The 26245-nt window shown below is 43.4% G+C and overlaps 1 protein-coding gene and 1 long non-coding RNA gene across 2 annotated transcripts in view; one reads left to right on the forward strand and one right to left on the reverse strand.

The window, feature by feature from the left end:
• Positions 1-26245, reverse strand: part of BFSP2 (beaded filament structural protein 2) — a 76045-nt gene that overhangs the window by 13712 nt on the left and 36088 nt on the right. The window contains exons 2-4 of the mRNA XM_055295399.2: positions 13772-13854; positions 12525-12681; positions 10633-10794 (exon numbers count right to left, since the gene is read on the reverse strand). Of these exons, the coding sequence (XP_055151374.1) occupies positions 10633-10794; positions 12525-12681; positions 13772-13854 (402 nt within the window). The remainder of the gene's footprint in view (positions 1-10632; positions 10795-12524; positions 12682-13771; positions 13855-26245) is intronic.
• The window catches only part of LOC129491299 (uncharacterized), a 35621-nt gene that overhangs the window by 817 nt on the left and 8559 nt on the right, over positions 1-26245 (forward strand). Inside the window, exons 2-5 of the long non-coding RNA XR_008660502.2 lie at positions 10568-10957; positions 12277-12389; positions 15550-15719; positions 23709-23806. This is a non-coding gene — a long non-coding RNA (uncharacterized lncRNA). The remainder of the gene's footprint in view (positions 1-10567; positions 10958-12276; positions 12390-15549; positions 15720-23708; positions 23807-26245) is intronic.

Below are 26245 nucleotides of genomic sequence, written 5' to 3' on the forward strand. Positions count from 1 at the left end.
CCAGAACTGAGAGAAACGCTACCTTGCAATGTGAGGGGAAGGCGAGTGTTCAGGAGGAGGGAGAGTGAGGAGAGAGAATGATGATACTTCCTGGTCTTTGAAATTGCAAGTGCATTCCCAGCAGATCACATATCCAGGTGAGCTCTCTGCCTCATGTGTCTTCTGCCTTTCACTAAGCAGTTGCTGTGCAGGTTTGAGCAAGTCACTCGAGCACTCTGGTTTTTGCCACTGGTGATCAATTGCTTTATATGAGCATTGTTCTACTGCAGAATGCAGCTACCTGCCTTGGCTCTTAAGCACTTTTCAGATTTCATGAGATCATGCTAATCTCATCGTGCTGTTCATGGAGAAAGGTAAACAATGGTCCCGTGGGAATACAGGGGTTCCCTATCTTGCTTCATAGAAGAATCCCACAAGGAGGGCACAGACCCTTGGTTTGAAAAGCTCCCAACAGAAGTCTGGCATAACTTTTAGCCCCTCAGGACAAAGGCCTCTCCAACCCCACATTCCACAAGATGTCACTTATTTATTCTTAAAAAAGAAATCAGCTGGGCATGGTGGCTCACATCTGCAATCCCAGCACTTTGGGAGGCCAAAGCAGAAAGATCGCTTGAGGCCAGTAGTTCAAGACTAGCCTGGGCAACATAGTGAAATCCTGTTTCTACAAAAAAATCTTTTAAAAACCAAATTAAGGTCCCCCCATTCATGTGGTCTGTCCAGTTCAAACTAGCAGTTAAGAGTGTGGATTCTGGAGTCAGAATGTGTAATTTGAATTCCAGCGTTGCCACTTTCTAAGTGTGTAATTTTGGGCAAATTACCTAATCTCTTTGTGCTTCAGTTTCCTCCTTTATAAAATGCTAAAATCACAATACCTATCTCATGTTGGGAAGATTAAATGAGAACGTACCTGTCGGGTGCTTAGAACCCTTGGTAGATGCTCCATAAAAGCTTGGCTGGCTCTGCTTTTGTGGAAAATTTCATCCTGCCTTGTAGAAGAGTAGCCTTTCCACCCATTTCTTTCCTCCCACAGGTACACTAGCCAACATCCACACTGGACTGTGGGTTCCTTATTTATAGGAACAATTCTTACTCACCCCTCGGCCCCTTTTGGAGATCTAACATAGCTTTTTACACCTAGAACGTGCTCAACAATATTTATTGAAGGTTTACAGTGTAGGCCAGGCACATGCTAGGGACTAGGGAAGAAGAGGAGGATCCATCAGGAATAGAATGAGATCAAAACTCCTTTTCATTAAGAGGATCAGCTATTGTTATTATAACAGTTGTAAGTCATTTTACAGTTATGTGGTGTCATATGTTATTTAGCTAAGGATAGCTTTTGACAGGCAGCACACACTCCCGACCTTCCTCAGCCAGATGTAGGACTTATTTGGGAGAACGCTGGATGCCATCCAGTCTGCACTAGCACTAGATGGGCTCTCCTCAGCGGGGATTAAAAAGAAGTGCACGCCTCACTCAATGAAACTTCAACACTGGCAGAGGAGCTGGCCCGGCTAGGCTACAACAAGTTTCTCTGTGAGTTTACACAAGAACTGCCCAGCTATTGAAGCTGCTGTTTGAGTGTAGGACCAATTCCCAGCCTCCGTTGAAGCTGCCAAACAAAACACAGAGGAGCAAATGGCTTTGTGACCTTGCTGCCCCCTCAGTAATAAGTAAGCTCATCCTCTTGATAAAATCAGCTGAAGAGGCTCAGCAATGAGTCTAATTCTAAAGAGAAAAATAGATTTTTCTATTATTTTATTTTGAGACGGGGTCTCACTCTGTTGCCCAGGCTGGAGTACAGCAATAAGATCATAGCTCTTTGCAGCCTCGACCTCCTGAGTTCAAGCAGTTCTCCTGCCTCAGCCTCCTGAGTAGCTAGGACTACAGTTGCATGCTTCTACACCTGACCAATTAAAAATTTTCTTTTGTAAAGGTGGGGTCTTGCTATGTTGCCCAGGCTGATCTCAAATTCCTGGCCTCAAGGGATCCTCCTGCCTCAGCATTCCAAAGCACCAGGATTACAGGCATAAGCCACTGTGCCTGGCCAGTCCTTACACTTTTTATGGGAAAGATCTATTAAAAAATATCTAAGATATGCTTTGAGATCAGCACAATCAGGTAGTCTGGGACGAGCATTCTTTGAAGTCAGGGACTTCAGGAACCACAACATTAAGTCAGGGCCTTGCACCTGGTTTGTCCTTGACAAATGGATTTTGAATGAATGAGTGAGTGGAGATTCCTTGGTAGAAGATGTAAGAAAGAGGTTGCAATGCTGGGTGATCCCCTATGTAGTTACCCAGATATTGGTAGTCAACCATTTGTGAGTTTAAACACACAATATAAGAAGACAAGGGCCTGAGAGAGCGCTCTACAATGTCTGTGTTTTTTTGTTTGTTGTTTGTTTTTTTGAGACAGAGTCTCACTCTGTCGCTCAGGCTGGAGTGCAGTGGAGTGTTCTTGGCTCACTGCAATCCTCCACCGTCTGGGTTCAAGTGATTCTCATGCCTCAGCCTCCCCAGTAACTGGAATTACATGTGTGTGCCACCACACCCGGCTAATTTTTTGTATTTTTAGTAGAGACGTGGTTTCACCATGTTGGCTAGGCTGGTCTTGAACTCCTGACCTCAAGTGATCTGCCTGCCTTGGCTTCCCAAAGTGCTGGGATTACAGGAGTGAGCCACCACACCCAGACTGTGTGTTGTCTTAACTAGAGAAAAGAAGAGGCAAAGAGTAGGCAGTACCTACCTCAATGAGACAGTCTTTTGGTTTTTCCTTTTAAAATCTACTCTGATTCTTGATTCTCCCTATTCTCTTTGCAGCCGCACCAACTGGTATATGCTACCATAGCACACAACTACAGTCACCCAAATGGGCAAAAGATATGATCTGCTAGTGTACACAAAAGCAATTTGTAAGAAATGCATTTTAACCCGTAGTATTAGCAAAGATCACAAAGTATTGGTGAAGATAGGGGGAAATGGACACTCTCAAATATTTCTGATAGAAAAGTAAATTGTTATAATCTTTGTAGAGAGCAATTGGCAATATTTATCAAAATTACCAGTGCACACACTTTTGGGGCCAAAAATTCCATGTCTATAAGTTCATTTAACAGATACATTTCTATATTTGGAAATGAGAGGTATACCATGTTAGTGACTAATTTCTTGTAATAGAAAAAGATTGGAAACCACCCTCAATGCCCAGCAGTAGGGAACAGGCTAAATAAATTCTGGGGCATCTGTTAGCTAGAACAGAGGTTGACAACTTTTTCTGTGACTAGCTAGATAGTAAATGTTTTAGGCTTAGCAGGCCATATGGTCTCTGTTGCAACTATTGAACTCCGCTTGTGTAGTGCAAATGCAGCCATAGATGAAATGTAAATGAATGTGATGGTCATATTCCAATAAAACTTTATTTGTAAAAACAGGCAATGGGTCAGATTTGGCTTCTGGGCCAGAGTTTGCTGCCCCCTGTGGTATAATATCATACAGTCATAAAGCAGTATGTTCTGAATACTACTTGTGTAAAAAGACAGGAAAAAAATATGTATTTCTTTGTATATGGGTAAAATGTTTCTGAAATGACATACAAGAAAAGGATAACAGTGATTGACCCCCATAGAAAAAAACGGTAGCTAGGACATGGGTTGGATAGCACTTTTCACTTTATATCTTTTGTATGTTTTGAATTTTGAACTAAGTGAATGTGTTATCTATTATACATGTTGAAATAAAATAAAAGTAAATTTAAAAAGACATAAAAGCAAACAGGGGCCCTTTTGTGAAGCTCTCCGTGAGATACGGATATATGAAGATGCTTCGGGATCCCCGTTCAGTGTTTGCCTTGAGCACACTGGGCTAGAGCCATGGCTTATTTCACTGAAGAGCCCTCAGGGAGTCCAGCCAGCTTATCAGCACACAGGAGCCTCTAGATTACAGATGCTGTCAGGTGTCCTGCTTTTGCTATTCCCCTGGAAAGGGACTTTCCCAGGTGGTTAACATGGCAATAGCACAACAGGTCATCTTGTAGTCCAGAGTCAGAGTGGCAGTGCCCGTTTTAATTCAGATTCATATATCTTAGAAAATATTGACTCTTGTTGGTAAAAGCAAGAATAGAAAAAGTCTAGACAGAGTAGCCTGTATAAAATGTCTGTGTTTACAGGGAAAATTATTGTTTGTAAGTGTGGATGACATGGAGACATGCTATTCAAGTTTTCTATTTCTCCTCGTGGGTAAATCTAGACCTATGCTGTCCTCTAATAGAGCAGTCACTAGTCATCTGTAGCTGCTGAAATAAAAATTAAATATAATTAAAAGTTAGTTCCTCAGCCTTATTTATTTATTTTTGAGACAGAGTCTCACTCTGTTGTCCAGGCTGGAGTTCAGTGGTGCGATCATAGCTCACTGCAACCTCGACCTCCTAGGCTCAGGTGATCCTCCCATGTCAGCTTCCCAAGTAGTTCCTGTGGGACTACAGGCACATGTCACCACACCTGGCTAATTTTTGTATTTTTGTGGAGACAGGGTTTTGCCATGTTGTTTAGGCTGGTCTTGAACTCCTGGGCTTAAGTGATCTGCCCACCCTGACCTCCCAAAGTGCTGGGACTATAGGCATGAGCCACTGCACTTGTATAACCCCCTGTGGCCAGTAGCTACCATACCGGATTGCTGCGTGGATTATAGAATATGCCCATCATTGTGATATTTCGGTTAGATGGCCCTGCTTTAGATGATCTTGAATGTTTCTTTTGGCCCTAAGACTATCAACAACCAGAAACCTCACAATTAATTTCAATCTATTCACTTGTCTTCATTCTTAATAGTTTGCACAATCTGTCATCCTGACATGTGACATGAAGGCATGATGGTTACAGCTCAGATAAAGTTCCTAACTGCAGATGCCTCAAACTGACCTGAGGCAAGTGCAGACCTACTGTTAGAGAAGATAGCATGGGAGCAATCCATTTGTTTCTGGCCCTGGGGACTCTTAAGACAGACTGAGTTCTCTCACATCGGGGCAACCACCAGCTTGTGCTGGTGATTGATTAAGCCTTTGGGTATTGTATACATCATCCAGTTGCAGCAGGCAATGGATGGAGAAATGAGGCCTCTGGGAATGAAAGTTTGGAGTTAGCTTTGGGCAAATGGAAATTGAATGGAAGGAGCATCTCAGGAAGAAGGCTAAGAAGGCAAAACAGAGCTTGCATTGCAGGAGGCAGACTTCAGACCAGGCTTAGGGTGTGGGAACAAAGACGTCTCAGTGCCCCGGCTGAGAAATTGGACAAGAAAGACAGGACCTGTGCTCCCCTAGAGGAGGTGGGCTGAGGGCAGAGCTGTTTGCCTGGCAGAGGAGGTGAGATGGTGGGAGTTTGGGGATGGGCATAGTTTTAGTTCTCTGCTCAACACTGAGGGGCCCGGTAGGCAGAATTCTAAGATGGCCTCCGTAATCTCTGCTCTCTGGTGTTATGTCCAATGATTAAATTATGTTAGCTGACAAGGATGAAGAGATTTTGACATGTAATTATGGTTCCAAATCGGTTAAATTTGAGCTGATCAAAAGAGGAGTATCTGAGTGGGCCTGACTTAATCAGATTAAAGGCTTAAAATGGTAATCCTTTTCTGTTGGCCCTGAAGGAGCAAACAGCCCTGTTGTAAATGGCCTCTGAGGAGGACTGGCCTCTAGAGTTGAGGACCTCAAGCCTACTTCTGCAAGGAATTGAACCATGCCAAGAGCCCGAATAAACTCTGAAGATGAGAACCAAGGTACCCTGGTGGGTACCTTGACTGCAGCTTTGTGAGACCCTGTGGTGATGCAGTGTAAACAAACCTATTGCACTGCCAGTCATATAAAAGTCTAGCACATACAATTATGTGCAGTGCATAACACTTGCTAATAATAGTAAATGTTACTGGTTTACGTATTTACTATATCTATACTTTTTATCATTAGCGTACTCCTACTTATTAAAAAAGAAAAACAGTTAACTGTAAAACAGCCTCAGGCAGGTCCTTCAGGAGGAATTCCAGAAGAAGGCATTGTTCTTACAGGAGCTGAAAGCTCCATGCATGTCACTGCCCCGAAGACCTTTCAGTGGGACAAGATGTGGAGGTGGAAGACAGTGATATTGACGATCCTGACCCTGTGTAGGCCTAGGCTAATGTGTATGTATGTGTCCTAGTTTTTAACAAAAGAAGTTTAAAAGGTTAAAAAAAAAATAGAAAACAAGCTTATAGAATAAGGATAAAAGAAAGAAGATATTTTTGTATAGCTGTATGACATGTTTGCATTTTAAGTCAAGTGTTATTATAATAGAGTCAAAAATTTGGAGTTCGGGGCTCTGCGCCCCTTCTCACATACGTTGCCTTAAGCATCTCTTCCATTTGGCTGCTCCTGAATTGTATCCTTTATAATAAGCTGGCAAAAATATGTTAAGTGTTTCCTTGAGTTCTGGGCATTGTTCTAGCAATCTACTTATCCCTCTGCAGAGGAGGTTGTGGGAACCCCTAATTTATAGCCAGTTCATCCAAAGTATGGGAGGGCCAGACTTGTCATCTGAAGTGAAGTCTGTCTTATGGGACTGAGCCCTTAACCTGTGGGATCTGATGCTACTCCAGGCAGGTAGTGTCAGGATTGAATTGAATTATAGGACACTCAGCTGGTGTTTGGAGAGCTGCTTGGTGTGGAACAAACCTACATATTTGGTGTCAGAAGCATTTTGTAAGAGCATAGGGGACAATAAGGGATTTTTTAAAAAAGAAATGGGGTCTCACCGTGTTGCCCAGGCTGAAGTAGAGTGGCTATCCATAGGCATGATCATAGTGTACTTCTCCTTTGAACTCTTGGCCTCAAGCAATCCTTCTGCCTCAGCCTCCTGAATAGCTAGGACTACAGGCACATGCCACAGTGCCCAACTTGAAAAAAAAAAAAAGTTGTTTTGTTTTACATGACTAACTAGGAGGTCTAGAGTGTGGTGTGGCATATCGTCTGAGGTTCCCGAAGCATCCCTGAATACCCTGCATTAGGTAACCACAACAAATAGACAAGGAAGAGCTAGACTTTAAGACCCTCCAGAAATTCTCTGGACCAATCTGATCCTGTCATCACTGAATCATACAACTTCAGAAGTTCCAAAAACTGGACCATGAGGTTCCTGACATTCATAACACCATAGCTGGAAAGAATATGATTACTGCACTGACCTTAGCCAGAACCTCCTAATAAATTTTTTTATGTCTCTATTTTATTAAGCTTTTAATGACTGAAAAAATAAACAGAACTGGCAGATAAGTTCTAGCAGATGCTGACGGTACAGCCTTTATCCCTTAGGCTTTCGCAGTTTAGTGCTCTCCTGTTCCCCCTGCCAGATTCTGCATCTTTTTGCCTGAGAGTTTCTCTGAAGCCTTTGGAAGGCCACTCTGATAGCAGATGGCAGAAGACTGTTGGGAGATGGTATTAGCATCTCAGCTCCCTCGCCTTTCCCCTCTCCTCTATTCTATACCATTTCTCACAATTCTTCTTGGTTTACACGTCAGTCTCCCACAGTGGTAATTGGTTTGATTATGCATTCTTTGTTGGTTCCCTTCTTTGCTTCTCCTCTACTGGTATTTTGTTGGTTTTTAACTCCCGATCTTCCAGGTAAACTACCTTAACTCCAATATTTGTTTCAGGATCTGCTTCTGAAGGAACCTAAACTAAGATATAAATTAATCATGTTAATTAATTTTCAGCCTCTGTGGTCCGAAAGGTAATTAAATGCATGCTTGCATTTTCTTTACAAAAGCTTTTGAAAGCTGTGTGTGCTAAGCCATTTCACATTTATGCTTTGCCGCCAAGAAACCGACAAGAGATGCTCAGGATGGGCAAATGTCAGCCCCTGAGGGCACAACTGCAACTGACAAAACTATTTATTGAAGGAATTCTGGCTGTCAGTTCAGATCTCTGTTGATGATCAGAGGAATTCACTCATTCTGCAAATATTTTCTGAGCTCTGCGTCTCTGCAAGAGGCCCAGGGAGCATTGGCCAAGCTAAAACAAATACTGTCTGTTTTCTCTGAGATGTAGCTTTCAGATTACTCTATTAAAAAACACTAATGAATCTGTTCAGAATTAATGTTTGAGTTACTGTTGGGCTAGTGATGATTCTCCAAGAGGTGAGGAGGAAATAATAATGACTTTTTTTTTTCTTTTTCAAACTATGAAGGATTTATTTCTGATAATTATAATGGTCTGTCCTTTCCCAAAGAAACAGTCACCACAGTGTGGTACACACCCCGGGAGGGCTGGGACAGAAGCAAAGTTTGCAAACTGCTGGGCCTCTGAGATTTAGCTTTAGGAGCAGAGCCAGGGGAGAAACGATACAGCCCAATGCAGAGAAAAGGTCTCTGGACCAAGAACAGGAGAGTTGAACTATGGGGCTCTCAACCAGCTGTGTGATCTTGGGAAGTCACCTGCACCCTCTGGGTCTCAGTTTCCTCGCCCCTAAAATTAGGGAATGGGATCAGATGGTCTCTAGGACCATTAATTATCTGTTACCTGTCATGAGTCTGTTAAAAAAGGCAACGGACCAAACTCAAATCTATGGCTTCACTTTACCTCTGTGTTGCTCCACTTCTCATCAGGTTGGGTGGAGTGAGGGGAAGTCGTTTTTTGAATAACTTGGCGCTATTTGCCATAAAAAAGTGTTTGTAGTGACCTGGCTCAAGGATTGGTGGTTAGAAAGAAAGGAAGCTATTGAAATGGGGTAGGGGTTGGAGAAATGGGTGAGTGAAAGGATGTTTTCTAGGTTGGAGAACATTTGGGGGATCCAGAATTGATGAAGACCCTCCTGGGAAGGTTCCTGTGGATACTTGGGGGATAGAGGGAATATGATGGGAGAAAGGACAGAAAAGGCTCCCCTATTTTTCTTTTCATAGCTTTTTATAATTCTTATGGTTCTCAAATCTGACTGCATATTAGAATCATCTAGAGAGCTTTAAAAATCACAAAGTCCCTCTCCTTCTTCTGATTTAATTGGTCTGGGATGGCGATTTTCAAAAATGCTCTGAAATAATCCTGCTGCGTAGCCAGGATCAAGAACCACTAAATAGTAACCAAGAGCTCAGAAACAGCCTTTTGCCTTAACTGAGACATCTACCTTATTTTCTCTACTTTTCCACATTTTCCTTCCTCTTCACTATTCATCCTCTGTCTCAAGAGTACAAAGTCAGAAACGGGTGGGAGATGGAGAAGGGAAGAACAAACCCTATGCATCCTATTTTCTGGTTAATTCCTGTATTATTTATGAGGTTTAATAAAAGTTGTTTTTCTTCCATGAATATAATGTAGACTATTTAACAAAAACTTGAGAAATACTCAAAAACAAAAAAGAAAAAACATCTCAAAGTGTCAGACTGATCCATCACTCAAAGGCAACAACTGCTAATCCCATTTTAGTCTTTTCTTTCTAAAATTTTTTCTCAATGCCTAGTTTCTTTGTCTGAATGCTTTACCCTACTGTATATACCAGGAAGTGGCAAACTGCAGTCCACAGGCCAAATCCATCTCACTGCTTATTTTTGTAAATAAAGTTTTATTGGAACACAGCTATGCTCATTTGCTACCTACTGGCTACAGCTGCTTTCACACTGCTGTGGCAGCACTGAGGAGTTGCAACAGAGGCCATCTGGCCCAAGAAGCCTGAGATATTTACTGCTAGTCCTTTACAGAAAATATTTTTTGGCTTCTGGCATATACCATTCTGTACTCTCATTTTCTCCTCATTTTACCTTATATTATGAGCACGTTCCTATTTTATAAATGCTTCATAAACATTAATTCTAATAACTGCCTGACATTTTACTGCACATAGGTAGTTGTGGCTTAGATTTTCTTCTACTAGTAAATGTGTATTTTTTTTCACTCTTATAATGCTTCAGTGAGTATATTTGGACATAGATTATTTGTTTTTTCAATTATTCTTTTTTTTTTTTTTTTTTTTTTTTGAGACGGAGTCTCGCGCTGTCGCCCAGGCTGGAGTGCAACGGCCCAATCTTGGCTCACTGCAAGCTCTGCCTCCCAGGTTCATGCCATTCTCCTGCCTCGGCCTCCCGAGTAGCGGAGACTACAGGCACCCGCCACTGCGCCTGGCTAATTTTTTGTATTTTTAGTAGAGACAGGGTTTCACCATGTTAGCCAGGATGGTCTCGATCTCCTGACCTCATGATCCACCCTCCTCGGCCTCCCAAAGTGCTGGGATTACAGGTGTGAGCCACCATGCCCGGCCTCAATTATTCTTTCAGGATTGTATTCAGATTATTCAGTTGGTAGCTAGGGGCATTTTAACACTCTTGGTACATATTACTAAATTTCTTATTCAAAGACTGTGCACTAGTTTGTGCTTTTCAGTAATACAGTAGAGAACCTACTTCTCCACATGCTTGCCAGCATTATTACCATTTTAAACATTTTCTACTTTCAGATAGGTAAGCAAAAAGCTATTATTTTAATTTTCATTTCTTCTGGTTCTAATGAGGTTGAACTTGTTACTAAACTGTTGTTATTTCTTCGTCTGCACATTGACTAGATTTCAGCTCAGCGTGGCCTCCTCCTGCATAGGGCAGAGTGGAGGATGCTGGTCCTGCCTCTCACCTTAGCTTGGAGCAGGGCTCCTGCCTCCACCCGGTGCTTTTCAACATCTCTCTCCCACTGAATTCTGATCGTCTCAAGGATGTCGTCCAGACCAGTGCCAATGGGAACATCCATTTGTTCCAGCTCACACCCTGCCAACTGTTTGTGCAGCACCTTCACATCCTGAAAACAACAATATACATCTTAAGTGAGTTACAGGGGGAAATAAATGGCATAGAATTCTAGCCAGCAGGAAACCAGCTCTGTGGGCAATTCTTTTCTCATTCCACGACTGCCAGACACAGGCTTCACAGAGATTGGGAAAGTCCTTGACCTTCTTCCCAGGGTAAGTGTAATTTCTCTTTTCCCAAGGATGCATTTCTCCCTTCCTTCCTTCCTTCCTTCCTTCCTTCCTTCCTTCCTTCCTTTCCTTCTCTTTCTTTCTTTCTTCCTCCCTCCCTCCCTTTTTCCTTTCTTTCTTTCTTTCTTTCTTTCTCTTTCTTTCTTTCTTTCTTTCTTTCTTTCTTTCTTTCTTTCTTTCTTTCTTTCTTTTTCTTTCTTTTCCTTTCTTTTCCTTCCTTCCTTCCTTTTCTCTCTCTCTCTCTCTTTCTTTCTTTCTTTCTGTCTTCCTCTCTCCCTCCCTCCCTTCCTTCCTCCCTCCCTTCCTTCCTTCCTTCCTTCCTTCCTTCCTTCCTTCCTTCCTTCCTTCCTTCCTTCCTTCCTTCCTTCCTTCCTTCTTGCCTGCCTGCCTGCCTGCCTGCCTGCCTGCCTGCCTTCTTTTTTTTTGACAGGGTCTCACTCTGTCACCCAGGCTGAGTGCAGTGACATGATCTCAGGTCATTGCAGCCTCCACCTCTTGGGCTCAAACAATCCTCCCACCTCAGTCTCCTGAGTAGCTGAGACTACAGGCACGGCACACACCACCATGCCTGGCTAATTTTTGTATTTTTAGTGGAGACAGGGTTTCACTGTGTTGCCCAGGCTGGTCTTGAACTCCTGGGCTCAAGTGATCCCCTGCCTTGGCCTCTCAAAGTGTTGAGATTACAGGCTTGAACCACCATGCCTAGCACCAAGGATGCGTTTCTTAGGTTGGTCTCCACAAGCCCAGGCCCAAAACAGAAATCAAAATAAATAAATAAATAAAACAAAAACAAAGTAAGCAACAACAGCAAAGGGAATTTAGGCAAAAAGCCAGACAAGGCTGAAAGAGACTTAAAAAATAACTTTGGTATCTCTAAAGGGTTACTGTTGGAGAGTAGTCTTAAATCACTGAGCTAAGAACAAGAAGAAACGGGCTTACAGTTGCTGGTTAGCTTAAGTTGGTCTCAAGAAAGAACTTCCCAATGTGAGCATTGTTAAGTGGGTTTTGACTCTTTCAACTTGAATCAGCCTAAATCTCGGATCAGAGAGTAATATGTGTGAGGTGGTTTAGAATTGCTGAAGTCTCGCAGGGAACTAGACCCCATAACTGTTGGAGGTCCTCTTCAGTTTTGTCACTCAATAATCTGACCCAATTTTGTTCATCAGTAGATGTCAACCACAGCTTGGATCTACCCTCAGAGTTATTTTGTTTGTATAATACAGTGTTGAAAAAAAAACCTGACATAGAATGCATTGAGGAGGGGTTGCTCCCTCTAATTTAACACAAGTTCCCTCATTTGCTAGTGCCAAGACTGGCTGCCTTCCCGTTTCCGTACCACACTGGTTCCTGAAGCTATTTGAGTTTGAGACTGCTGGGGTAACCTGACCCACTACAAGGATCTGAAAGTATTTTACAGGTATGTTCCCTGCAGTCCTGGGCATGCAATGTGGAGAGTCAGAGATGAGCTACTGTGGTCTGGTTCTGAAGCACAGGCAGACAGATGTGCACTTCTGGTCTTGTGGCCAACCCAGCAACCCCAGCCCCCTCCTACCTCTTCATAGTTTCTTGATAGAGAGCCAAGTTCTTCTTTCAGACTTTCTATTTGACTCTCCAGGTCCATTTTAGTCAAATTAGCCTCATCAATGACTTTATACAGAGAGTTAATTTCCTCTTCTGCTGCCTTTCGAAATGGCAGCTCATTTTCATATCTGCAGATAAAGGAACTTAATTAGCATAACTGAGTAGCCCAAAAGAAAAAGAATCAGATTATAAATGTTACCAACAGGCCAATTATGTGATAGTTAGACAATGAATGGTAAAAGTCACTGTTTCAATAGATTTGAGGGCACTGTTAGTGCAATTGTCACACATTGATTTATTAAAATGAAGGCAATTGCAGCCAACTTCTGATAACCTGGCTTCATGGGCTACCAGCCTCATGGGAGTGTTGTAACACAGAGCTCCAGCGAAAACTCAGGAGTTCAGATCCAGGTTAGGGGATCTGGCATCTTCACCGCTATCCTGATTGTCCTCCTTTTCAACCAAGGATCCTTTAACAAACATTACTGACAACGTGCTAAGCACCAGGGTGGGGACCCCAAAATAAGAAATGTGGTTTCTATCTCCAAAGCACCCACGTTAAAAGTGTCCATCTCCAGGAGAGTGGCTGCAAACACAGATGCCTTCAGGAACTGAGTGGGAGGTGTAGCTGAGCACGGTTCTCAAGGCTGGATGCACATTAAGTCACCTGGTGAGCTCTAAAACTGCTGAGGCCTGGACCCCACCCCTGGGGACTCTGATTTAATTAGTCTATAGCTTGTGCACTGCACTGACATTTTTAAGTGCCCAGGTAATTCTGATATGCAGCCAGGATTGACAATCATTACTGTAAGCTAGTAGTTCTCAAAGTATTTGAGTCCCAGGACCAGCAGGATCAACATCCCTAGGAACTTGTTAGGAATATAAATTTGGGGCCCGTCTCCAGACCCATTGAATCAGAAATTCAACAGGGTGGGGTGCAGCAATCTCTGTTTTCTGTATGGCCCCTGGGTGATTCTGAGCATTTCAGAGTTTGAGAACCCTGCTCTAAACCAACTGACAGTGGGCAAAATCTTTGAGCCCTTGGGGCCTACTTTATGTCTACAAGGAGGGGTGTGAACTGGATAATCATGGCTCTGTTATCCTGCCAGCCTCCCCTGAGGTAGAAGGTGGATGATGCAGGCTCCAGAACAGCATTATCCACACTGCCCAGGAGTCTAGGGATGTGGAGGGACTGTCGCCTCTGCTGTAAGGCATTACCTCTCTTTAAAGTCATCTGCTCCAGCCTGGATAGTTTCTGTCTGCAGCATAAGCCGGGCATTTTCCAAGACTGCCTCACCCACCTAGAGCGATCACACACACCAAAGGAGACAAGGTCACTGGGAGCGTCAAGATCACTTACCACCATGACTTGTGTTAGGCACAGAGGCTCTGGGGGACCTCAGAGAACCTTTCTTACAGCAAATATTTGTGGAATTAAGGTGTCCCTCTCTTTGGGACAATGGTCAGTGTGGGGGGATATAAATAATAAGGCATAAAATCTGGATATCTTCTAAGAGTTTTTAGAGTGGGATTTTTGGCACAAAAAGACTCTTCAAAGGCCGACTTGTTCATAGCCTCTGTCACAGTGACAAGCTTTCATCTCTCCAGGGCAGAGTCTGGCTCCTTAGATGAAGTTTCACTGGCTTTGCCTAGCAGCTCTTAAAATTTCTGGTCATGGATGCCTTTGCAAGGCTGGTGAAAGCTCTAGACGAGTGCTGAGAGAGCTTCCTGTGATGGTGGAAATGCTCTGTGTCTGCACTGTCCAGCATGGTGGCCACCCGTGGCTACTGTATTGGGCAGCGTGGTTCCAGAGTTTCGTCTCCCCCAAAACATACACATGAACATAAACATTGTGGATATAGTTTAGGGGTTTCATGGAGCCTTGAGGAGTGGTTTTTCAAACTTGAATCCCCAAGCCTCTCAGGATCTCCCACAGGTAGGGATTGCGGGGTGTCCTCCCTTCGACCCAAGAAACTCCTTTATATACATATATAAATGGTGAGCTGAAGGCTGTGATAGGGGGAGCCCGCAGGGTGGAGCCAAGTCCCAGCTATGGGAGAAGAAAATAACTGTGCTCTCCCCTTGCTCCAGTGTGGCTGTCTTATTTTGTTTCATTTCATTGAATTTCTTTTTTTTTTTTCCTTTGAGACAGAGTCTTGCTTTGTTGCCCAGGCTGGAGTGCAGTGGTGCAATATCTGCTCACTGCAACCTCTGCCTCCCAGATTCAAGATATTCTCGTGCCTCAGCCTCCTGAGTAGCTGGGATTACAGGCATGTGCCACTGTGCCCGGCTAATTTTTGTATTTTTAATAGAGACGGGGTTTCACCATGTTGGCCAGGCTGGTCTCGAACTCTTGACCTCAAATGATCCACCCATCTTGGCCTCCCAGAGTCCTGGGGTTACAGGTGTAAGCCACCAAACCCTGCCATTTTCATTGAATTCCCCACTAGCAAAGCTAATCTTTTCTGTTCCAGCTTGGCCTGGGGCACACTGGGGAGCAGGCAGACTAGGGTCTCTCCCTTTCCTAGTTCTTAATCACTCCTGTCTCTCACCTCTGGTGCCTGGAGTTCTCCTTCTGGTTGATAAAGAACTTGCAACTCATTCACATTTAAGTATCAAAGGACTAATATTGGCTTAAAATAGTGATTTATATCCTTCTTTTAAGGTAACAATTCCTACCCTCCAAAATTAAAGCTTATAGAAAACCCATATATATGTACAGTTGTCCTTTGGTATCTATGGGGTCTTGGTTCCAGTCCCCCACAGATGCTCAAGTCTCTTATATAAAATGATGTAGTATTTGCATATAACCTACACACACATCCTTCCATATACTTTAAATCATCTCAAGATTACTTATGATACCCAATACAATGGAAATGCTATGTACATAGTTGTTATTTATTGTGTTATTTAGAAAATAATGACAAGAAAAAAGCCCACATGTTCAGTATAAATGCAATCATCTATTTTTTAAAAAATATTTTGATCCACAGTTGGTTGAATCCATGGATGTGGAACCCATGGTATGAAGGACCGACTGTACTTTGCACTAGTGGTTCTCAAAGTGTGGGTCCTGGACCAGCGGCAGCAGCATCACCTGGGAACTTGTGAGAAATGCACATTTCAGCCCCTGTTTCAGATGAACCTATCAGAATCTCTGCAGGTAGGTCCCAACAATTTGTGTCTCAGCAAGCTTTCCAGGGGCTTACCATGCATACTCAACCTTGAGAACCCCGGTTTCACATGGCCCTGCCCCCAGGCCTGCTCTGGCTGCCTCCCTGCTGCACCTGGAATCCCTCTGTGCCTTTGCACCTGCTGCCTCCATTGAGAGCAAATTGTTTCACTCCCTCCCCCCTCCCAGCCCTCACTGTCTGAGAAAGCCTGCTCCAGTATAATGCTCATTTCAAACATGGCTTCCCCATGAAACTTTTCTATTTATTCACTCATTCATTCTTGCCTTAATTTCTTCAGCACATAATTACTGTTTTTGCCAGGCTCTGTCCTGTTTGTTGAGAAACCAGCAGCTATTGTAGGAGATGAGGTTAAAAAGGTAGACAAGACCAGATCATAGAGGCAAGGCCTTGGACACAATGGAAAGGAGTTGAGATTTACTGAGAAGCCTTTGAAAGGGCTTGAGCAGGGTACAGAGGTGATCTGTGCACTAAGTGGACCTTCTGACTACTGTGGGAAGAGAGGACTGGAGGAGGCAGGAGAAGATGCCAAAGAACCAGTCGGGAGGCTCTTGCAGTGGTCCAGGGAGCCCATTTTATTAATGATGGTGGCCTTGACGAATGATGTGATCATAGGGTAGGTGGAAAAAGGTGGACTAGTTTAAGATGCATTTGGGGGATTGAACAGTCAGTTCTTGGTGGTGCAGTAGTTGTGGGGAGAGTGAGGGAAAACAACTGGGGTGATCCCTCCGTTTCACCCTGAGCTGTAGAGAGCATGGTGGGGCCTTTGCTGATTCTCTTCCTCCCTCATTGGCTGGTTCCTGCATCTGACTCACAGCCCACCCCTGTGGCACATTATCCCTCTCTTACCACATTTAGTATAAACATTTTGTAGACAACGACTGTGTTTTCTTATTCTGGAACCTGGCTCCTCCATTCACCAGCATGGGCCAGTGGCTTAGAGTAAGTAATTCTAAGATTTGGTTTCCTCCCCCATAAAATGAAGATAATAATACTCCCTTCCTCCTGGGAGAATTAAATGAGCCAAGGTGTATGAGACTCAGTGTATGTGTGACTCAGCAGATTGCCTGGCACAGAGTAAATATTGCATGAATGGTAGCCATTATCATCATTGTTATTTGTCTTTGTACAAAGCAGTTGTTCAATGAATGTCGAATGAATTTGACGGGTTTGTGCAGTCTGGCACTGATCCTGCTTTACTTTTCTGAATGTGCACAGGCAGTTGAATGAAGACTTCCATCTAGTGGCTTGATATATATATATATATTTTTTTTCCTTTGTTTTTCCTGTCCATAGTCATTTGAAAAGTCCTAGTCATTTGTACTATGATAGTGAGGACTTTATCCCTTTCTATAATACTACTCCTGTTTTCATTGTGGATGTAGTTATTAAAATAAATGAGCTGGTGGTGGTAGATGAGAGATTTGACCATCATTGTGTTAAAGAAAAGGCAAAGACGAGCAGCGTTTTAAAAAAGGTTATCATTTGGGTCCAAGGGTACAATTAATGGTTTGTTTGGAGTAAAGATATTGGCATCCTGGCAGCTAGAGCTGCAGGCGTGGGGAGGAGGTGGGTAAGACTGAGCTCCTGGGAAATTAAACTCAGCTGGTGCAGTGGCAAGATGCAAGATTCCCTTGGAAACTCTTCCCACATTTATTTGACTTTCAAGTTTAGTATGGATGTTCAGCATAACTTGCTTCTAGCAATAAAGGAATGAGAAATAATTCTCAGTCCCTAGCACCCCAGTGATACTGCTCTTAATAACAAGGCAAAGGCCACCGCATTACCAAGCCCGGCAGATGCTTCTCTGTGCTCATCTTGACCTGCCGGTTGCATTTGTCACAGATGTACTTTCCTGTCTCGGCTTCCATGACACCACTCTCTCTGGACTTCCTCCTACTTCATTGACCATTCTTTCTCATTATTCTCTGCTTCACCAGGTGTTTCTTCCTTATCTGACCTCTAAATGTTAAAGTTTTTCAGGATTGGGTCTTGGTGCTTCTTTTTTTAATCACTAAACGGTCTGACCTATCCACATAGATTTAAATGGCATTGTATGTGCTAATAACTTTCACATTTAAATGTCTATCTCAGAACTTTCTGCTCAGCTCCAGACTTGCATACTCACCCTCTCTTTGAGGTCTTCACTTGGCTACTTCTCACACATCTCAAACTTAACATGTCCCCAAATGAAAATCTAGATAATTTCAGCCGGGCGCGGTAGCTCACGCCTGGAATCCCAGCACTTTGGGAGGCTGAGGTGGGTGGATTACCAGAGGTCAGTTGTTTGAGACCAGCCTGGCCAACATGGTGAAACCCCCGCCTCTACTAAAAATACAAAAAATTAGCCGGGCATGGTGGCACGCACCTGTAATTCCAGCTACTTGGGAGGCTGAGGCAGGATCATCACTTGAACCCAGGAGGCAGAGGTAGCAGTGAGCTGAGATTGTGCTACTGCATTCCAGCCTGGGCAACAAGAGCGAAAATCCATCAAAAAAAAAAAAGAAAATCTAGATAATTTCCCCTCAAATCTTCCCTTTCCCCACTGCCCCTTGATCCTCTTCATCTCAGTAAACAACCCCAATGTCTACCCGGAAACCAAGGGGTCATCTTGACCTCTCACTTTCTGTCGTCTCCCACATCTCATTGATCAGAGTCTAGTCAATTCTACCCCCACAATGTATCTCAAATCCATTTACTTCTCTCTACGTCTCTTGACATCACCCTAGTGCAAGTCACCATCATGCTCTCCTATCCCTTTATAATATCCCATTGTAATATCCTTCCAACTCCCTGATCTGTACCTCCCTCCTCCAATGCATTCTACATCCTGCTTCCAGAGTGGGCTTTTTAAACTCTTGGAATCATATCATGTCACTCTGACTAAACTAAATTAAAACTCTTCAGAGGGGCTAGGTGTGGTGGTTCATGCCTATAATCCCAGCACTTTGGGAGGACAGGGTGGGTGGATTGCTTGAGCCTAGGAGTTTGAGACCAGCCTGGGCAACAGAGCAAAACTGTATCTCTCCAAAAAACAAAACAAAACAAAAAAACAGAATATCCAGGCGTCGTGATGTGCACCCACAGTCCCAGCTACTTGGGAGACTGATGTGGGAGGATCTCTTGAGGCCAGGAGGTCGAGGCTGCAGTGAGCTATGATTGCACCACTGCACTCCAGCCTGAGAGACAGAGTGAAAGTGAAAGCCTGTCTCAGAACAAAAACAACACACAAAACAAAACAAAACTCTATAGAAGTGTCTCTTAAACTTAGAGTAAAACCCAATCTTCTGAAGTGGCCTTCAAGGCCCTGCATGCTTGTTACTCTTCCATTGCTCCCAAGGCTCCAGCCATGTGGGTCTTGGTCTTTCTGGACCATACCAGTCCCTCTCCTGCTCGAGGCCCTAGCACTCGCCGACTCCCCTGCCTGACCCACTCCTCCCCTCCTCTTTGCATGAGTAGCTCCCTCATTCTGGTCACCTTACTGCGAGCAGTGCTTCCCTTTACTCTGCCCCTTTCTCCTTTGTTAGTTTTCTTTAAAACACCACAGCTTGTATTATCAATTTTATGGTTTTAAAATTATTTTATCTGTATTTTCTGCTAGAATATAACCTCCAGGAGGTCAGGCACTGCCTTTCTGTCCTGTTTGTTGTTCCATCCCTAGCACAGTGTCTGGTACAGCAGGTATTAATTGAATTAATGAGCCCAGCAGTAGTGCTGCCTCTTTATGGAGAACCCAAGCAGGGAAGACCCAGTGCCTACCCTCAGGGAACAGCCAGGTTCTTACCTAGCTCCAACCTGAGAATCACCTTAAACATCTCTCTCTCCCTCATCTCACAAGTCAAAACCCATCAATTCCCCAAGTAGATGTGCCGAAATCCATTCCCACTCCATTATCCAGCTTGGTTCAAGTCCTAATCATCTCTTTTCTGGTTTAACCTGATAGTCGTTACCTAGGGACAAAAACTAAGAAGCCCAAGCACAGTGAGTTAAGATTGCATCTGAGGCCGAGTGCAGGGGCTCACACCGGTGGCTCATGGGGATTACAAAGTGAAATCCCAGCACTTTGGGAGGCCGAGGCAGATGGATCACCTGAGGTCAGGAGTTCAAGACCAGCCTGGCCAACATGGCAAAATCCTGTCTCTACTAAAAATACAAAAATTAGCCCGGCGTGGGCGTGCCTGTAATTCCAGCTACTCAGGAGGCTGAGGCAGGAGAATTGCGTGAACCTGGGAGGCGGAGGTTGCAGTGAGCCGAGATGGCGCCATTGCACTCTAGCCTGGGCAACAAGAGCAAAACTCCATCAAAAAAAAAAAAAAAAGATTGCATCTGAAAGTGAACTTAGGGGAAATGTCTTCAAGTAATGGAGAAGTCCAGCCATCTCTTGAGACAGTTCACGCACAAGCACAGTCACAGCCATTGGGTGTCCAAGGAGAATGAGAGACATCTGAGGGCTATGGTTGGATTTCACTCTGGAAGCCACAATACACTTCTGAGCCTGTACTGCAAATAAACCCTGACTTCATCAGACTCTGCTCTGACTGGGAAGGAACATCATTGTAGAGGGGCCAGATGAGCATGCAGTGAGAAGCTAGAACTGCTGGCCGGGGTTTATTTGCCATTGTTGGGCAAACAGGATCACCTTGGCCCCTAGAAGTCTGTCATGCTGAGGACAAAGTTTTTTAGGCTCCTCTTTCGCTGGAAGCCTCTCTGTCCCTCCAAGTTCTGGTTCTGGGCCCACCTAGACTTCCACCTCCAGCAACCTCAGAAATACAAGGGCTTGCTTTGGATAGTAGGCACCAGTGCTGGTCACTAAAGAGGTTTAACCCCTACCATATATAGGGTTTAACCCCTACCATTTATAACACAGTCCTGGGTGTTTATGTCAGATGAGTTTGTTGTGAGACAGCCCTTTAGGGCTTAATTTTCTCCAGCTGCCCCCAAAAAATCTAATTTTGAGCCCCAGGCACATCCAGATACAGTGATTCTGAGGGGGCTCTATTTAGACAGCCAGCATCTCCTGCTGATATGGTTGGCTGTATCCCCACCCAAATCTCATCTTGAATTGTAGCTCCCTTAATCCCCACGTGTTGTGGGAGGGACCTGGTGGGAGGTAATTGAATCATGGGGTAGGTTTTCCCCGTGCTATTCTCATGATAGTAAGATATTAAGTCTCACGAGATCTGATGGCTTTATAAAGGGAAGTTCCCCTGCACGTGGTCTCTTGCCTGCCACCATGTAAGATGTGCCTTTGCTCCTCCTTTGCCTTCTGCCATGATTGTGAGGCCTCCCCAGCCATGGGGAACTGTGGGTTCATTAAACCTCTTTTCTTTATGAATTACCCAGTCTCGGGTATTTCTTCATAGCAGTATGAAAATGGACTTATACACCCTCTGTGACATTGCTTTCTCTCTCTCTCTGTCTCTGCTTTCTAACCTCTCACCCTCCCCCTTTCTACTGGAATGAACTTACTCAGATGCAGATTGGAACTCATGTTTTGAACTCATGTTTTATTTGAAGTTGTGCTCCGGAATGAACCTTCCCATGTCCCCTTGTCCTATGAAGTCTGTAGCCTGGGGCACAATTCGGACCTTGCTCTTCAGTCTAGTTTTATTTTTCCTTCACTCCCCAACCATGAACTGAGTTATTTTTCTGAACAGACTCAGGCCTTTCTGGCTTCCAGACCTTGACTCCTGCTGCTACCTCTGCATGTCACGGCAGACTGCCTCCTACTTTCCTTTGTCTGGTGAACTCCTATCCATCCTTCAAAACCTGGCTCAGGTTGTGCTAGGTATCCTCAGTACTCCCCATACCTACTGTGGTATATCAATCTCTGCAGTTGTCATGCTGCATGTTATTCTGATCTTTTCCTGCCTTTCTCCATCACTGATTTGTGTGTCCTTGGATCAGGGACAGTCTCTCATCTCTGACTCCTTAGCATCCAGTTCAGTGCCTGGTACATAGGTGCTCAATAAATGTTTGTTAACAGAATAGACTAAGCAAGCTAGCTGAGGAGAGAAATATAACACTAAACAACAGCAAACACATAAGGCAGAAAATAATCAGAGGTACAGAACAAATATAAGATGCCTGAGAAGCAGAATTCACATTTTAGAGCCAAACCTTCTTTATAAAACCCCCACATAGAAGCAACAAAACAGACCAAACCAAAATATTTTTTGAAGCACTTACTACACTTATGCCACAGTCAGCCCTTCACAGGCATAATCTCATTTCATCCCTACATCCGATGTGAGTGGTCACACAAAGTGGGTGAACAGCAGTTATTTCCATTATGTGATGAGGAAACTCAGGCTCAGAGAGTTTAAGTAACTTGCCCACATTGCTAAGTGGCTCAGCTAGAACTTAACTCACACCTGTCTGACCTCACAGACTGTGCTTGTTTTAAAAAATATCCTTTTAACTATGGGAAATTTCAACTATGTATAACTATATATAAAGGTAGAAAGAGTCTAGAATAATGACCCCCCCATCCCTCCACTTCAGCAATTGAAGTATCATGGCTAAATTTTACAATCTCTACCTACCAGCTTCCACCCCATCTGGGAGGCTATTATGCATATATTACTTGGAATATCTGTAAATATTTCAGTAGTGCTTGCTGTATTTTGTAGTTCTTCTATTTTAATTTTAAAATTATTCAAGTGATAATTTAATTATCACCTGATTTAAAAAGTTAAACAGCACTAAAGACCTTCTAGAGACCAACATTTCCCTGCCCCACACTTTCCTCTCCCCACACCCTGCTGTCAGCACTTCCACCTGTTCTTTTTTCTTTTTTTATTTTGTTTCTGAGATGGAGTCCCACTCCGCCACCCAGGCTGGAGTGCAGTGGTGTGATCTCGGCTCACTGCAACCTCTGCCTCCCAGGTTCCAGAGATTCTCCTGCCTCAGCCTCCTGAGTAGCTGGGATTAAAGGCATGAGCCACCACACCTGGCTAATTTTTGAAATTTTGTATTTTTAGTAGAGATGGAGTTTCACCATGTTGGCCAGGCTGGTCTCGAACTCCCAACCTCAGGTGATCCACCTGCCTCGGCCTCCCAAAGTGCTGGGATTAAAGGCATGAGCCACCGTGCCTGGCCTCACTGTTTCTTTTGTCCAGAGCCTGCCCACATATTTCTTGATTGCTCAAGTTATGAGCCACAGACATCATTTACTGACTTCTAGCTGACAAATGAATATTTAACTTACCCTCCACCTCCCTTTCCCTTTACTGGCTGTTTTGATCACTTTAAATAATAGAGCTCTATTTCTTGTATCAACTATAGACAGTTTCCTCCTCATACTCACAGTTTCTCTCTTATAATCTCAGATGTTTTATTTTCTAAGTTCAAAACGGAAGACAAAAAATCAGTTTAATGACTATGCTACTCCGCTGACGCTTCTGTGAAATACAGGTCCTTTCTGCTAAGAATTACGATGTAGGTGCCCCTGGCTGTCAGAAGCTATGGGCGGGTAGCCAAATCGTTGTTTTACTTCCCCACTGAGCATTCTCAGGCCTGCAGAATAATGCCAGCTATTTGATTATATTTTTCACAGTGCTCCCTCTCCAGGGCAGGCCTGCAAAACCCATGATCAGCCATCTTGCACTACCCACATGTTTGAATCATGGTTCTAATGTTAAATAGCTCAGTTCCTTCCTTTCTTTCTTTCTTTCTTTCTTTCTTTCTTTCTTTCTTTCTTTCTTTCTTTCTTTCTTTCTTTTTCTTTCTTTCTTTCTTTCTTTCTTTCTCTTTTCTTTCTTTCTTTTTCTCTTTCTTTTCTTTCTTTCTTCTTTCTTTTCTTTCTTTTTTCTTTTCCTTCCTTCCTTCCTTCCTTCCTTCCTTCCTTCCTTCCTTCCTTCCTTCCCTCCTTCCCTCCTTTCGTTTGTTTTCATTTTTTGTGGTTTTTGTTTGTTTGTTTGTTTTGTTTTTTGAGACTGAGTTTCACTCTTGTTGCCCAGGCTGGAGTGCAATGGTGTGATCTCGGCTTGCTGCAACGTCCACCTCCTGGGTTAGAGCAATTCTCCTGCCTCAGCCTCCTGAGTAGCGGTGATTACAGGTATGTGCCACCATGCCCGGCTAATGTTGTATTTTTAGTAGAGACGGGGTTTCTCCATGTTGGTCAGGCTGGTCTTGAACTTCCAACCTCAGGTGATCTGCTGCCTTGGCCTCCCAAAGTGCTGGGATTACAGGTGTGAACCACTGTGCCCAGCCCTCAGTTCCTTTTCTTATAAAATTGAGCTGCTTTGCCTAGTTCAACCATTATGGAAGACAGTGTGGCAATTCCTCAAGGATCTAGAACTAGAAATACCATTTGACCCAGCCATCCCATTACTGGGTATATACCCAAAGGATTATAAATCATGCTGCTATAAAGACACATGCACACGTATGTTTATTGCAGCACTATTTACAATAGCAAAGACTTGGAACCAACCCAAATGTCCACCAATGATAGACTGGATTAAGAAAATGTGGCACATATACACTATGGAATACTATGCAGCCATAAAAAGGATGAGTTCATGTCCTTTGTAGGGACATGGATGAAGCTGGAAACCATCATTCTCAGCAAACTATCGCAAGGACAGAAAACCAAATACCACATGTTCTCACACATAGTTGGGAACTGAACAATGAGGACTCTTGGACACAGGATGGGGAACATCACACACCGGGGCCTGTCATGGGATGGGGGGAAGGGGGGGAGGGATAGCATTAGGAGATATATCTAATGTAAATGACAAGTTAATGGGTGCAGCACACCAACATGGCACATGTGTATATATGTAACAAACCTGCACGTTGTGCACAGGTACCCTAGAACTTAAAGTATAATAATAAAAAATAAAATTGAGCTGCTTTGTCTTGACAGTACCAGGTGCATAGTAAGCCAAACCAGTCAAACCCAAATGCTTTTTAAGCACTTGCTATGTATTATGTATGCCATGGCAGTTCCTCGCTAGAGAGAGCTTAATAAGCTCTCTCGTTTGTGATAGAAAAATTGGAAGCAACCTATGCCTATCAACAGAAAAAGTCAAAACCTATTATATAGACAAGGAACCTTCAATAAATTCATGGAAAAAATGTGTATTATGAAAAAATAATACATAGGTTTTTTTTTTTTTTTTTTGAGACAGAGTCTCTCTCTGTCACCCTGGCTGGAGTGCAGCGAAGAGATCTCGGCTCACTGCAAGCTCCGCCTCCTGGGTTCAAGGTATTCTTGTGCCTTAGTCTACCCAGTGGCTGGGACTACAGGCACACGACACTGTGCCCAGCTAATTTTTTGTATTTTTAGTAGCAATGGCCTCAAGTGATCCACCTGCCTCAGCCTCCAAAATTGCTGAGATTACAGACATGAGCCACCATGCCCAGCCTACATTTCAATTTCTTTTGCACCAAAATAAACTCATACTAAGTTCTTATATCTGAACAGAATAGTTCAGAATCAGATATAAGAGGCACTAAGAAGTATAAGACATCAGTTTGAAAAGAGCCCCTATCATAGCAACATGAATTCTGAAAAAATTAAAGCAAGAGACATCAAATTTGTGGTGAAGCTTGGGTAGAAAAATAATGAAATCATGGGAGATTTATGAAAAGTTTATGGGGACAACACCCTAAAGAAATCAGCAGTTTACAAATGGATAATTCGTTTAAGAAAGAATAAAATGATGTTGAAGATGAAGGCCACAGCAGCAGACAATTTGCAAGGGAAAAATTCATCTTGTACATTCCCTAATTGAAGAGGACCAATTATTGATCGCAGAAAGAATAGCTGACACCATAGACACATCCATTGGTTCAGCTTACACAATTCTGACTGAAAAATTAAAGTTAAGCAAACTTTCCACTCAATGGGTGCCAACACTGTTTTGCCCAGCTCAGCTGCAGACAAGAGCAGAGTTTTCAATGGAAATTTTAAACATGCGAGACCAAGATTCTGAAGCATTTCTTCAAGGAATTGTAACGAGATGAAACATAGCTTTACAAGTACAATCCTGAAGACAAAGCACAATCAAAGAAATGGCTAGCAAATGGTGGAAGGGGTCCAGTCATAGCAAAGGGAGACAGGTCAAGAGCAAAGGTCATGGCAACAGTTTGTGATGCTCAGGGCATTTTGCTTGTTGACTTTCTGGAGGGCAAAAAATGGCAACATCTGCTTATTATAAGAGTGTTTTGAGAGTTAGCTAAAGCATTAGCAGAAAAACACCTGAGAAAGCTTCATTAAAGAGGCCTTCTCCATCATGACAAATGCTCCTGCCCATTCCTCTTATTGAATAATGGCAATTTTGCAAGAGTTTCAGTGGAAAATCATTAGGCGTCCACCTTACAGTCCTGATTTGGCTCCTTCTGGCTGCTTTTTGTTTCCTAATCTTAAAAAAATCTTTAAAGGGCACTCATTTTTCTTCAGTTAATAATGTGAAAAGACTGCACTAACATTGCTAAATTCCCAAGGCTCTCAGTTCTTTAGGGATGAACTAAATGGCTGGTATCA

The sequence above is a fragment of the Symphalangus syndactylus genome, chromosome 10, assembly GCF_028878055.3.
Source record: "Symphalangus syndactylus isolate Jambi chromosome 10, NHGRI_mSymSyn1-v2.1_pri, whole genome shotgun sequence".
Taxonomy (NCBI): Eukaryota; Metazoa; Chordata; class Mammalia; order Primates; family Hylobatidae; genus Symphalangus; species Symphalangus syndactylus.